At 41.4% G+C, this 15,600-nt stretch overlaps 1 protein-coding gene across 1 annotated transcript; it reads left to right on the forward strand.

The window, feature by feature from the left end:
* Positions 1–2,276: 2,276 nt before the first annotated feature.
* On the forward strand, positions 2,277–2,791 carry LOC115510941 (alpha-synuclein). Its single transcript, XM_032592700.1, is given in 2 exon segments — positions 2,277–2,517; positions 2,519–2,791. Coding segments are annotated over 2 exon segments (459 nt in total). The 5' UTR covers positions 2,277–2,298; the 3' UTR covers positions 2,759–2,791.
* Positions 2,792–15,600: the final 12,809 nt, after the last annotated feature.

The raw sequence follows: 15,600 nt of genomic DNA on the forward strand, positions 1-15,600 counted from the left end.
TTCCCACCTTCTTGTTGTACTCTTGCCCTTCCCTCAAGTGTGGGCTTTGATAACTTGCTTTTTACAAATAGAGTGCAGCAAGGGGCACTTGAGTGGCTCAGTTGGTTAAGCAAACTTCAGCTCAGGTCATGATCTCACAGTTTTGTGGGTTCGGGCCTTTCATCGGGCTCTGTGCTGACAGCTCAGAGCCTGGAGTCTGCTCCAGATTCTGTGTCTCCCTCTCTCTCTGCCTCTCCCCTGCTTGCACTGTCTCTCTAAAAAATAAGTAAACATTAAAAAAATTTTTAAAAAATAGAGTACAGCAAAGTTAACATTTCCAACGTTAATTTACAGAAAAACTGTGCCTTCCATCCATATTGCTTGCTTTCTCTCACTCTCTCCCCTGCTCACTCTGAGAGAAGTCAGCTGCCATGTTGTGAGTTGCTCTAAGGAGAGGCCAAGGTGGCAAGGAACTGATACCTCTGGCCACGAGCCAGCAAGAATCTGAAGTCAGCCTGCAGCCACCTGAGTGAACTTGAAAGCAAACACACCCTCGTTTGAGCCTTGAGATATAAGCAGCAGGGATCAATGCCTTCACTACAACCCTACAAAAGACCCTAGCCCAGTGAAACCGTGATAAGCCATGGTGGGATATCTGACCCTCCCAAACTGGGTGATAATGAAAGCTTGTTTTTAGCTGCTAAATATTGAGGTAATTTTTTTTTTTTACAACAATAGATAACTAATACATCCTCTCATATGCTTTAAGATTCTGGAAAATTTATATGACATTATGCATCAAGAGCCTTGTAGAAATTTTATTCATTTTTACCCAATAATTCCACATCTAGTATTCTTTATAAAGAAATTAATTGGAGGGGCACCTAGGTGGCTCAGTTGATGAAACATCAGACTCTTGTTAGATTCTGTTAGGCTGCTCCGTGCCGAGGGTGAGGAGCCTGCTTGGGATTCTCTCTCTCCCTCTCCCTCTGCCCCTCCCCAGATCCCAGTCTTTCTCTCTTTCTCTCTCTCTAAAAAAAAAAAAAAAAAAAAAGGAGCAAAAGAGAATATATACTCTATTGCACATTTCAGCACAGAATTTATCAGTGATTACAAATATATGTATATAAATACTATATATACATACACACATATATCTATAAAACAGTGTTCTCTAGATTGCAAATGGTTTTTATTTTCTTATTTTTTTTAATTTTCTTAATAAACTTTTTTTCTACATTTTCTAAAATAACCACATAAAACATTCAAAGTAAAAGAAAAAAGACTTTCAAGATATGCATGTACATATTAAAAACTATAATGGTAAACACTATATTCAATAGGGATTGAAGCAGGTAAGGAGAAAGTCTCTGATTTTTCTTAAAGTTTTCAGAGCTGAGCATTTTCTTCATGTAGTCATGAAAAATGAACATTATATTGACTTTCACATATGTCACATAAAATTGATAAGGACAGAGTAATGGAAGAAAAGGTATAATCAATCTTTAGGTGCAACAGTTTGCTTTTCTGCTAAGTATCTCTTCCAAAAGCAATTACCAAGGAAGAAGTGAAACCTGAACCAAAAGGAAAACAAGTCAACATCCGCCTTCAAACACCTTCGTAAGTTAAAGTTAGACTGGCCAACTAATTGTCTCTAACTTGGAAAAAAGAATGCATTGTGGAAGCAATGTGTTTGGTAGTTTGGGGAAGGTCCACACTGAAAGCAAAAAATCCTTACTCACTAATTTCAGTCTGCCAGTAATGTGAACGACCTATTGACCAAACTATACAATGAAAAGACAGACTATTCTGCAGATTTATAAAGCTATTGAAATACATAAAGAGTTATAGAACCACCTCCCAATTTGGCATCACCCACTGGTAAGTACTACGGTCTGAATGTTTGTTTTCCCCAAAATTCAGATATTGAAATTCGTTTTTCTTGTAAGGTTTTTTATTTATTTTTGAGAGAGAGAGAGAGAGACAGAGTATGAGTTGGGGAGGGAAAGAGAGAGAGAGGAAGACACAGAATCCAAAGCAGGCTCCAGGCTCTGAGCTGTCAGCACAGAGCCTGACATGGGGCTGGAACCCATGAATCGTGAGACCATGACCTAAACTGCAAGATCATGACCTGAGTTGAAGTCAGATGCTTAACTGACTGAGCCACTCAGGGGACCCCTTCATATGTTGAAATTCTAACCTCCAAAGGTGATATCATTAGGAGGTGGGGCCTTTGGGACATGATTAGGTCATGAGGGTGGAACCCTCCCCGGAACAGGATTAGCATTTATAAAAAAGGTTTAAAGGAATTCATTAGCCATGGATGTATTCATGAAAGGACTTTCAAAGGCCAAGGAGGGAGTCGTGGCTGCTGCTGAAAAAACCAAACAGGGTGTGGCAGAAGCTGCAGGAAAGACAAAAGAGGGTGTTCTCTATGTAGGCTCCAAAACCAAGGAAGGAGCGGTTCATGATGTGACAACAGTGGCTGAGAAGACCAAAGAGCAAGTGACAAATGTTGGTGAGGTGGTGATGACCGGTGATGACAGCAGTCACACAAAAGACAGTGGAGGGAGCAGGGAGCATCACAGCTGCCACTGGCTTTGGCAAAAAGGATCAGTTGGGCAAGAATGAAGAAGGAGGCCCACAGGAAGGAATTCTGGAAGATATGCCTGTTGATCCTGACAATGAGGCATATGAAATGCCTTCTGAGGAAGGTATCAAAACTATGAACCCGAAGCATAAGAAATACTTTTACTCGCAGTTTCTTGAGACCTACTGAGAGATGTTCCATCCTGTACAAGTACTCAGTTCCAACATGCCCAGTCATGAATGACATTTTCTCAAAGTTTTTACAGCGTATTTTAAACTCTTCCATCAGCAACAATTGAAATTATCTGTACTTGCCCTTACTCAGCATTTCAGTGCTTCCCTCTCACTGAACTGAATATATGGTAGCAGGGTCTCTATGTGGATATTGTGGCTTCAAATCTAAAAGTTAAATTAAAACACCTAAGTGACTACCACTTATTTCTAAATCTTCACTATTTTTTTTTTGTTGCTGTTCTTGAGAAGTTGTGATTTATTATCATATATTATAAGATTTCTAGGTGTCATTTAATGATTCTGTCTAAAAATAATGATGTATTGTGAAATTTGTTAATATATACAATACTTAAAAATATGTGAGCATGAAACTATGCACCTATAAATATTAACTATAAAATTATAAATAAATAAATACATACATACATACATACATACATACATACATAAATAAGGTCTCACAGAGCTCACTAGCCCCTTTCACTATATGAGGACCAAAGTTTGTAGAGGTGGAAGAGAGCCCTCACGTGCTGGCACCTTGATCTTGGATTTCCAGCCTCCAGAACTCTGAGCAATAAATTTCTGCTCTTTATAAGCCTCCCAGTTCATGGTAGTTTGTTATGGCAGCCCAAACAGACTAAGACTAAGACAGGAAGTTAGTCTTTCTCTTCAGGATCCCATCTGCCATTTTGAGGCTTACTTATGAAAGTGGGTTCAGTAAGGGAGATATGGCATGGAGGAAATTTTTTTCTAAAGGGCTGGATTTCTTGATTTTACTGATGCATGCGGAGAAGGGAGAGAGCATCGGGAGAAACGAGTAAAAGATGCATGAGGTTTGGCATGGTGAGGGAGGGGTGCTAGAAAAACAAAAGGAAATCAGAGGGCATCAGGGAGAGGGGTTGCCCCAAATCTTGTCTGTGACTCTGAGAAATAATTGCTCCCCAGGAGGACCCCAACCCACATGCACATTCCTGGACACTGGCAAGTGTGGAGAGCACTCAGTTTTTGTTAAGAAGGTAGAATGTCAGAGCCCAACTTTCTCTAGGGAAGAGAGGATTCCAGTGTCATACCCCAGATCTATTGAATCAGAATTTCCAAGGTGAGATCTAGCAACCTATATATTTTTTAAACTCCCTCACTGATTCTGAATTATCAAGACCATTGCCCACTGTGTAAGAATAACTTTTGCATCCTATCTTACCCTGAATGACACCTATATTACACATCTCATTCTTTTCTGGTCCTAACACTGTAATTTTTCAGACAGCCTAAAGCATGGAGAATCGTCAGAAATCTTCACCAGCTGACATTGTGTAAACAGTTGCTAAGTAATTAAATCATTATTATCAAAATATAAATTCCAGTAATATATCGCCTGATTAAACCTACAAAAGACAGAATATGTGATAAATCAATATTTGCAAGCCCTCTTTCTGTCAACTGCAATTTTTGAGCACTATGGGAAAATCGGTATATAATTTGATTTTGAGTCACCAAGGAAATAGAATAACAGAATCTCATAAATGGAAAGGACCTTAAAAGTCATTCAGTCCAACATTCCCTCTAATGCCTAAATCCCTACTAAAGTACCTCTGACAGGTGATTTTACAGCCTGGGCATATTCAGAAAACAAGAATTTATTAGTTAATGCAGAAAGAAAAAATATAAACGTGTGAATGAAAAGCAAAATTATAAACACTTACATGAAAGCAATCTCAGCCTCCCAGAAAATTACAAGGATGGATATTTGCTCATGTTTTCCTGATATTATTTTGACACATGAATTTGAGTGGCCTAAACAAAAGAAATGCCTCAAAGCACTAAACAGGATGGTGTTTCCTTGAAAATACTACACTTGGGGGCACCAAGGTGGCTCAGTCAGTTGAGTGTCCAACTGTCGATTTCAAGTCAGGTCATGATCCTGGGGTCATGTGATCGAGCCCACGTTGGGCTCCACACTAAGAGTGAAGCCTGCTTAAGATTCTCTCTCTTAACTGAGGGTTGATGGGGGGTGGGAGGGAGGGGAGGGTGGGTGATGGGTATTGAGTAGGGCACCTTTTGGGATGAGCACTGGGTGTTGAATGGAAACCAATTTGTCAATAAATTTCATATAAAAAAAAAAAAAAAAGATTCTCTCTCTCCCTCTGCCCCTCCTCTCTGTCACTTAAAAAAAAGAAAAGCAAGCAAGCAAGCAAGAAAACACTGCCTTTGTACTGAAGTAGAAATAGCATAATCACTATAAAACCCACAGACTAAAAACAGTTCTAAAGTTGCCAGCACTGAGCTAAGAGGCCACATTCTTACTGCACTATATATCCCTTTGAAAAAGAGAGAGATGGGCTGGAGGAGGACTTACATTGGCCATGACAACAATTTAGTGGATTAAACTAAACCCGACTCATTTGCAGCTGGAAAGGTGGTCATGGACCTCCTGGATAACCCCATAGGTTAGGCCAGCATAAAGCAGGTGAATACGTACTTCCTCGCTGTCATCCCAGCACTTGGGGAGAAATACTCTCAGGATCTACTAAATTGTGTGTCCTAAACTCCAAATATCAAAAGAGGTTGAGAAAGAGGTCAAGTTCATTGAGGGTAGACGTTGTCAGCTTACAACTCTGCCACTTACACAGTTTCTACACAATCTAGGGAAAGGGCACAAAGAAAAAGATTAAGCCCTTTAGAAAAAGAATTAGGTTTCCATATATAATTCTTAGTTGCTTAAAGCTAACCGTATCTACATGGCCTTTCCCCTTTCTTTGCTACAAGGCTGGTGGTGGGCAAACTACTTAACCTCCCTCTGCCTCAGGTTCCTCCTAGAGGAAACCATGATCTTCCTAAAACATGACTCACGGTGTTTCTTTCCCATGGTTAAAATGCTTAATGGCCCTACATGAACAACGGAACAGAGCTCAACATCAATTTCCCTTTCAATCCTTTCCCAGTTTATTCTCCCACAGTCTTACTCATCATCTCCCACAATGTTCCCACCTCCACACCTTTGCTTAGGTCTCTTTGCCCACCTGAAATCCACTCCCCTCTCCAAGCACACCTTATTTCTGCCTCCTGAAGTCCTACGGAGTCTTTGAATCTAGTGGAAATCCTACATTTCTGAGCTTTTTGTTTAAGTTTATTTATTTGAGAGAGAGAGAGAAAGGAAAGAGAGAGAACCAGCTGGGGATGGGCAGAGAGAGAGGGGGACAGAGAGGGGGACAGAGGGGGAAGTGGGCTCTGTGCTGACAATGCAAGGCTCAGACTGTGAGATCATGACCTAAGTCGGACACTTAACCGGCTGAGCCACCACACGCCCCACATTTCTGAGATTTTTGTTCATCGCATTCATCTGGCCCGAATTAGCTCCTGCCTCATACTGTTACAGCATCAAGTGTCAAGTTCCCATGGGACTTGATCTTCCCCATGACGTGTTTACTACTTGAGTTAAGGCATCTGCCTTTGGGACTAGGGTTGCCAAATAAAATATACGATGCCTCACTAAATTTGAATTTCAGATAAACAACAAATAACTTTTTTTTAGTATAAATATGTCCCATGCAATATTTCAAGCTCATCAGGGTACAGGATGTCAGCTATAGCTGTGCTACTTAACACCCACACAGTCTCTATGCAGCTGAGAAAATGTTTCCATACACTGTTTGGAGCATACGCTAAATATATATATATATATATATATATATATATATATATATATATATGGTTTATCTGAAATTCAGATTAACCAGGTATCCTGTATTTTTATTTACTAAATCTGGCAACCTTATTTGGGACACTTCTATCACTATTTTAAATGCCCAGCACAATACTCCAGGATAGTGAGTTTAACAATATATGTAAATTTGCTGAGCTGCTATAACTTAATCTAAATAAACCTAAGGATGGCTATCTGAGAACACATCTCCAGCATGTGGCCCTTGGTTCCTCCCTATTCCAAGGGACCAACCTTGATCCACCTGCCCTCTCCTCTAGGTTAGCAAGATGACCAGGAATCTGACCTCGGCTGCTTAAGTCCCAAGCAGCTATTTTGGGAGTATGGAAACTGGAGGACTGGTCCAATGCTGAGACCCAGGGGAACAAGTGCCAAAGCCCAGGCACGCAGGCTCTCCAAGGGTCTGGTGTGGATCAGAAGGGAAAGGTCTGCGTCAGGAGGGTATATATGACTCAGAGAACCTCACAGAGCAGCCACAACCAAACTGATAACAGTTGGACAGTGTCCAAGCCACTGAGTCCATTTGGACAAAATTTCTCCCTCGAGTTCACTAATGTCAATCTTTTATACACTTACCATGACTTTTCTCTGCACCCTTCATCATACTGCTGCATGCTAGCTTTCTTCTAAGAAAGGGAATTAGCTGTGTCTTTCCAAATTCATGCCCCACCAGAGACAGTGGAAGGAAAAGAGAGCCATGATCCTTAAAGAATAATACCATATCCCAAGGTGGTGCTCTACTAAACAGACCAAAAGTTTCCTGCAGCAGACGCAGGGGGTCAAGCACAGTCAGAAGACCTGTGTCAAGTTGTGGGGAGTAATCAGAGATCACAAAGGGAGGTCACAAGAGGAGGTAGCCACACAGGTGCTTTTTAGGACTGCCTTTTTGGCATCGCTCTTCCCACGAGATTCCTGAAATCCTTCCAGAGCACACTGTGGCTGCTTTATCCTCAGCAGCACCCTAACTACCTTCCTCACTGGATGCTTTCTCTCAGCATTCACCAGGTACCCCAAAACCCCCCAGCAGAGGGCCAACAGGCCACAGAGCAATGCGGCTGCCTGCCTGACTGACCTTCAGCAGTTAGCTGGTGCACTGTGTTCAAATTCCAGCTCAGCCACTTCTTCACCACATGCCAATAATAAGGTTACAACCCTCTTTGCACCCCAGCTTCAAAATCCACAAAAAGGAGGCTATAACACCTCCTTACACGTAGTGCTGCCCACTGGATAAAATAATATTAACATCATTAGAACATAATAATAAGAACTCAATACATGTCGGTACCCCTCACCTTCTACAATAATTTACGGAGATAGGGGGAATCCATCTTTAACTCTGAAAGACTCTAAATATGGACAATGAATAAATGATGAAGTCTTATAAAGAGCCTCTTACAGAAAAAGTAGAACTGAAGGAAGAGTTGGAAAATCTAAGGAGCATGTATAAATTAACAGATTCAGATGACATGCAAGGTAGGGTATTAAGAGAACTGACAGACACACCTCCAGGGTCCTTTCTCATTTCGGCTCAAAGACTTGCGTGAAACCAAAATGACTAGTGGGGTACTAAGGAATTGGTGTTAAATCTTAATATCTTAATAAAGATCTGGGAGAAAGAGTGATCAGCAAGTTAATGAGATTTTCCTGATATTACTAATCTAAGGGATGTTGCAAATATCAATGAGCAAAGATAAAATAATAGAAAGACATAAATAAGTGTGGAAACCCAGGCAAGATATAGCTGTATAAAACTCAATGTGAAAAATGCTAACTCATTCGACTGAGAAGCTCGCTAGGCCCAAGGGAGTGGAGGAAATAGGGAACTAATAATGAAAAAAGACACCAAGGGGCAAACAAGAATAGCAAATTAGAAAGAAGTTTATATTATGAGCTCGGCCAGGGAGAAGAATAAATACCACTGTTGAGTACATGTACAAAACTCTATTATTGCCCTGAAAAAAAAGAAGGCATGAATCTACTGAGATTTCTCTGAGGGTGACACACCAAGTTTAGGGATTCTAAAGGTCACAAAATTATGTCGAAAGTGAGGGAAATGAGTGACAAGGAATAAAAATGCTATAATATGGGAAATGATGGTTCCCAGGAAGATAAACAAGGGCAGCTGAGTGGTTCATAAAAAAGGAGAAGCACATGAAATTAGTCCATAAATATGTGAGACTGATGTGTAATGTGGGATGGCATTTTGTCTGCAGAGAAATTAAGAAAGAGAAGGAATTTTCAAAAGAGAAATGAAGTGTAATAACCTGGTAAACCTATGAAGAATGAAACCATGAATCTGATGCTGCCCAGGAAGCAAGGGCAAGGCCATGTCTCCAGGCTGTGAAACCAGCAGGGATCAGATGCTAGAGAGCGTCCTTCCTCCTGAGATATGGTCTTGTTGGTGCAATGGACCAAACGACCTATCAGGCCCTTCCTGAAAAAAGGTTTATGATAGGAAGAAACATATGTCCCACTCTCAGAGGGAACATCTCTCAAATAAGAATAAAGCAGAAATCCTGGCTCCCTACAGTTATTACATGTCCCAAGACCCAGTTTCAACAGCGACTCAAATCCCAAGGCAAATTCAACTTAATGTATGACACTTCCATTAGCAGAGAGGACATGTGGCTTCAACACATTTTTCCTACTTAGAAAGTTTCTGACAAAGGTCAAACGATGTAGCAGAGTCAATGATGTGTTCCAAGACTCCAGAATAAGGAAGAGTTACAGTATTAAAAAAAAATGAATTAAGTGCTAACTATTATAATGTCAAAAGTGACAGAATTATAAAAGTTATATCTGGGAGTCTGGGGGTATAGGGAGAAAAGGGCAAGGACTGCATTAAGTTTGAGAAGTGAGAAGGAGACAGGGTCTTTCCATGGTTAGGCAGAGCCGACTGTGGTAGAGAGGGCTCAATAAATTTGTAAGGCAAAGTAGAAAGGCAAAAGGGGAGAAAGGAAGGAAGCAGGGATGGAAGGAGGGAAGAAGAAAGACCCATACCAGGATTCTCTCTATGCCATTAACTGGGATCCCCCGAAGTGAATGCAGTGAGTGGAACCCAGGGGCCCCCTGGAATTGTGATCCAGAAGATCCAATGATGCTTAGACCGTCTACAGCAGTAGACATCTCCACTGTAGCTATCTCCAATGGGAGAAATGGCCCCAAGAACTATAGTAAAATCATGCACTCTCAGTTAAATAGCTATTCAAATTTTGAGAAACCACTCTTGGCTTGCTATTGAGCCCTGGTAGATACTGAATGTCTTACCATGCAAATGGCATTATTTGATTTTAACAACCCATAAAAATAAGTATGTCTAGTGGCACCCCATTATCAATTAGACATGTTATTTATGAGATCAGGCTTGAGCACATCCTGAAAGTATAAGCAGGTGGTTCACCCTCCTGGTGTAGTTGCTCCTAAAGCCTCATTCCTAAAGGCTGTGTAACCACCTTTCTGTCAGCCTACTGTTTAAGGTTCAGAAAGACATTCTCTATAACCACTTGACCAAGAGGACATTTTAAGCCTGATTTACAGATACTTCTATCAAAACTGCTGGTACCAAAAGTGGACTACTGCACTGAGTAGGTCTTTGAGGAGTTCTTCCTGTGGGTTACTCTGCCTAGAAGCAGGTAAGACCTAAGGTCAGAATTTATATCAAGTCATGGACAATGTTTAATTGTTCTTCCAGACTGTCGGGAACTTGGAAGGATAAAGTTCCTTGGGAAATTCAGGAAAAGAGGACTCAGGAAAGAGTTCTATCTATGTATAAGGACCTATCTGAATGGACCCACAGTACAAGGATATTTTTGTCCCAAATGAACGATGACCAAAGAACCTCCACTAGGAAGGAGGCTTTCTATAAACAGTTATGTGTTAGCTTCCCTCCCCCATCAACCCATGTTTCTTCATTAAGTTCATGAACAAGGAACCTCCACTAGGAAGGAGGCTTTCTATAAACAGTTATGTGTTAGCTTCCCTCCCCCATCAACCCATGTTTCTTCATTAAGTTCATGAACAAGGTGACCATGCAGGCAGGAATGGAAATTATGCATGGGTTCAACAAGAGAGACTCCCTCTATCCTCTGAGATAGGGAGAAGAGAGCAGAGGGAAGTGGGGTGTGAGATGAGTTTGGAAAGTTAGTGGAGATCAGATGATAGCAGGTCTTGTTGCACATAGTAAAGATGTTGGTTTTCATCTAAGAGAAGAGGGAGGTCATGGTAGTATTTACTTACTTACTTACTTACTTACTTTTTTATTAGGTGGGGGCACAAGTGACCCAGGGACAGAGAGATAGGGTGAGAGAGACAATCCCATGCAGACTCTGCCCCATCAGCACAGAGCCAGAAGAAGGGCTCAAGCTCACCAGAAGCGGGGCTCAGACTCACAAACCATGAGATCATGACCTGAGGCAAAGTCAGAGGCTTAATGGACTGAGCCACCCAGGTGCCCCCATGGTAGTATTTAAAGTGATGAGAGAGAAGAGGATACACAACATGCTTGGAACAAAAATGTTTTGGAGTGAAGCTAAGTGGAGGATGGTCAGGAGTTCCAGGGGGCCAGGTAAGAGCTGATAAAGCCTGGACTCAGGTGCTTCAGCAAACAGATGAATAAGAGGACGGACCGGAGTAATACTGCAAGTTAACACCATCAGCGTTTGTGACTGACCAGGTGTGGAAACTGAAGAAGATAGATGGGTGCAGGAGCCCCTCACCAAGACAGCAAAGCACTGTAAAGGGACCCAAAAGGAGAGGAATTGTCTTTGAATAGAAACCATGGCTATTTCTTCTAACTACCTCACCACCACCACCAGCAATCAACCAACTCACAAGATAAGATTATATCAACTTTATTTTCACTGATCAAAACACAGAGTCTGGCTCTGCCTTCACAAATATCTGCCCATTGTTCACTGGCGCCTAATCTTTTTAAAATAAATAAATAAAAAGGAAGCCTCAGTCACCACACTCCACAATTAGAAGAAGAAGGCATTGTACTACTTTCCTAGGGCAGCCAAAACAAATTACCAGAAACCAAGAGGTGTAAAACAAGAGAAGGGTATTCCTCTTAGTTCTGAAAGAGAAGAAATCTGAAGTCAGTGTCATTTGGGCCATCCACCTCCAAAGGCTCTCCGGAAGAACCCCTCCTTCAGTCTTCCAAGTTCTATGGTTCTTGGCATTCCTCAGTGATGGCAGTAGAACTCCATTCTCTGCTTCCTTCTTCACATGACCTCCTCCCTGTGTATCTCTGTGTCATCTCCTTTTGAATTTCTAATAAGGGCACTGTCATTAGATTCAGGGCCCACCATAAAACCAGGATGATGTCATTATGAGACTCTTAATTACATCTGTAAAGACCCTATTTTCAAATAATACCACATTCACAAGTACTGGGGGTGAGGACTTGTACACATCTTTGGGGGGCCACTATTCAACCTACCGTAGGTGTAAAATGTAAACAGACTGCTTAGATGCACCCTGCTTAAGCATGCTTAAATGAGTTTCAGCTAAAACAGCATTCTCCAGCATGTGTCAGACACACCTAAGTTTCTGGAGATGCTCAAAATAAATTTCTACCACAGTCAAATAAGTTCTGGAAACAGTGGATGCTCTAACACCCTTCTTATGATTTTTAAATTTACATATACCCATTAAAGTTTCTGACAAGTCCATTGAAGCTGTTCAGTCCCACACTTTCCAAATTAATCTGACCCACAACCCTTTCCTCTTGGTTACATCACACCCACTGCCATCTGAAAAACTGTGGTCCATGGGGCATACTGACAGATCTGTTGAGTTAAAATATAATTAATTAATCAATACTCAGTGAGGATAAATAGTGCAGATTTCAGGATTACTCTCAATTTTGATGGAGAAAAAGATATGAAAGAAGGTCTTGAACATTAGGAGAAGAGGAGGAAGTAATCTGTGAATTCAGACAGGGGGTGTGCTGGAGCAGGTGGGCAGTATGCTGGGACAAGTGGGCAGAATGCCGGGGCAGGTGCAGAAAGATGAGACCAGATACTCCAAGGAATTTTTGCTCAGAGAATTCTTTCTTCACTTTAAACTGTGGGGAAACAACACAAGCTGTAAAAGAGAGGTTCTCGGATGATTGCTTGGATTTTTTATTTGTGGGTGTGTTGGATTGTCTTTTTTTTTTTTCAGTCGAGTAAAAGCCTGTACAGCAACTTTTTGTGATTTATAGCTGTTTTTGTTTTGCATTTTCTCAAACATGATGCTATCCTTGTAAAGGGCATGTTTTCCATGGATGTTATTAATTGAAGTGCCACTGTAACTAAATTTCTGTCATTCTGAATTCTTCCTGTAGTTGCAGCTAAAAGCCACAGTATTTCTCCATTTGGCTCCTCAATTACCAAATACATATAATAGAGTGATGGCGTGGTCAATGAGAATCTTGATTCTCCATTGGAACAGGAGCTGTAAAACTGTAAATCCCGACTGTTGGCCAACATGAGCAGGTAAGCCCCAGTTACCTGTAGATCTGGTCACTCCCAGCATCTGAGATTGGACTGAGGGCCAGGGTTGCAGAGAAAGTACAGGCCTCGCATGCATCTTGAGTTCTTCCCAAATTCCTGCACCACCTGCAGATCTGTGGCCCCTGCCTTCCATGGCATTCTCTGCCTAGGCAAGAGAGACACAGCTGATCTCTCAGCCTCAGGTATCATGTCTTCATTGGTCACACGAAAGCTGGGGCTTAACTTCCTCTTTCTGGGAAGAAAAATGTGTACTCTTGGCTCCTTGTTCACTGGGACCCTATTTCTTCCCCTCAGTAGATCAGCAGGCTGAGACAGCTGTCAGGGCTAAGAGGTACTGAGCCCCGCCAGTATTCTTTATTCATCTCCAGATTTTAGCCAGAGCTACCGCTCACAAAGGTTTGTGGCACAGCAGGCTTTGAAACACTATGCCAGAGTCCCAATGTGGAAGTCCTGTACCATTAGGGAAACACAAGATCATATCCTCTGATAGAAGAACAAACATATTTTATGGGTTATGAATTTATGTTAATGTGCATTAGGAGAAAAAGAGCAGCACACAAAATCTGTGATTCCATAACTGCACATGCTTGGAATCAGCCAATTTTGTAATACACTTTGCTTACTTTAAAGCTTAATAGGGGTCCCTGGGTGGCTCAGTTGCTTAAGTGTCAGATTTTGGCTCAGGTCATGATCTTGCAGTTCATGAGTTCGAGCCCCAAGTCGGGCTCTGTGCTGACAGCTCAGAGCCTGGAGCCTGCTTTGGATTCTGTGTCTCCCTCTCTCTCTCTGTCTGCCCCTCCCCTGCTCTCTCTCTCTCTCTCTCTCTCTCTCAAAAATAAATAAACATTTTTAAAAAGTTAAAGTTTAATTTAAAAAACATCAATAATAATAGAGATGGGACTTCTCATATACGTGAGAGGTTTTACCTGATTGAGAGGAAGCACCACTACATCATCTATAGCCACAGAATCTCAGGTGGTGAGAGACTTCAGTGGCAACCTGGACTGGAAGAGTCTTCTCTACATTTCAATCTCTGTTCAATCTCTGTCAGTGTGAGAGAAACTCTAGGGGAGACAGTTTTCCATCACAGACTAGTTCTGACAGAAGGAGGACAGCAGTGCTTTTCTTGCTTAGGAAAAAAAACCAAAAAACAAACAAAAAACAATTTAATTGCTCTAAAGCAGGAGCCAATGTTGACAAATATCAGGCCTTAGAGGAGAAGAACAAAAGACTTCATTTCAGAAGTTGTAACTTAAGGGAGTAACAACTGGATGATTCCAATGCAAAGGGTATTTGCTTCTTAATACTTCTGAGTGACTTAGAAAGATTATTTGCTGTGTGCAATGTGTCCATGAGTAGAATAGTTCTTGCCCCTTCCTCTAAACTCTACATTTTTATTTTTCCTGAATCCAGCACTGCCCCCTGCTTTGCATATGTGCAAAGCTGTTCCTGCTCAGATCCTCCAAGGAAAGCCAGAGTCCCTAATTCCCTGGATTACCCCAGCAGGCCTCACCAGGACGAGGATCTTGTTTTAGGTCTTTCCACCCTGATGTCAAGGTGAGTATTGAAGGAAGGAAGGAAGGAAGGAAGGAAGGAAGGAAGGAAGGAAGGAAGGAAGGAAGGAAGGAAGGAAGGAGAAAGAAAGAAAGAAAGAAAGAAAGAAAGAAAGAAAGAAAGAAAGAAAGAAAGAAAGAAAGAAAGAAAATGTTACTCATGTACACCACACTAGGAAACTCTCCATGGATCTTTGTCATCGAATGAGCAAAGTTACTCATTTATTAACTGAGTATTTTTTGAGTGTGTGCCATACGCCAGACACCGCTAAGCAGCACCCCTCTTGCTTAGAAGTACTGGCACAGAGTAGGCATTTGTAGGGAGAATGACTTGAAATTGATTAGAACCTGGTGCCTAAGAGACCCCTGGGCACATATTTAAGAGTGTTCTTCTCATCCTTACCTTCCTGGCCAACTCCTTATGCAATTTTCAAGAAACAATGTGTATGTTCTATGATACTTTTTTGCCCTCATCAAATTATGTGTTTAAAATTTGATCTTCGGGGCGCCTGGGTGGCGCAGTCGGTTGAGCGTCCGACTTCAGCCAGGTCACGATCTCGCGGTCCGTGAGTTCGAGCCCCGCGTCGGGCTCTGGGCTGATGGCTCAGAGCCTGGAGCCTGTTTCCGATTCTGTGTCTCCCTCTCTCTCTGCCCCTCCCCCGTTCATGCTCTGTCTCTCTCTGTCCCAAAAATAAATAAACGTTGAAAAAAAAATTTAAAAAAAAATAAAAAAAATAAAAAAAATAAAAAAAAATAAAATTTGATCTTCGACAACAGTATGTGAGCTCCTCAAAGGTAAGAACTTTGCATTTCTCATCATTATATCCCCAGTGCCCAGCACATATAAGCATGAATTTATCACATGAATATGTGAATTGCTAAAAGAATGTAATGTAATCCAAAACTCAAAAAATAATTCATTAACTGGTCACTGTTTTGAGTTACTTTTCTTACATAAAAAGAATCACAGCTATCAAATAAAAAAAATATTTCAGATGTGCCCAATTAAAATAAGAAAAAGGAGGCC

This window comes from Lynx canadensis, chromosome A3 (assembly GCF_007474595.2).
Source record: "Lynx canadensis isolate LIC74 chromosome A3, mLynCan4.pri.v2, whole genome shotgun sequence".
Lineage (NCBI taxonomy): Eukaryota > Metazoa > Chordata > Mammalia > Carnivora > Felidae > Lynx > Lynx canadensis.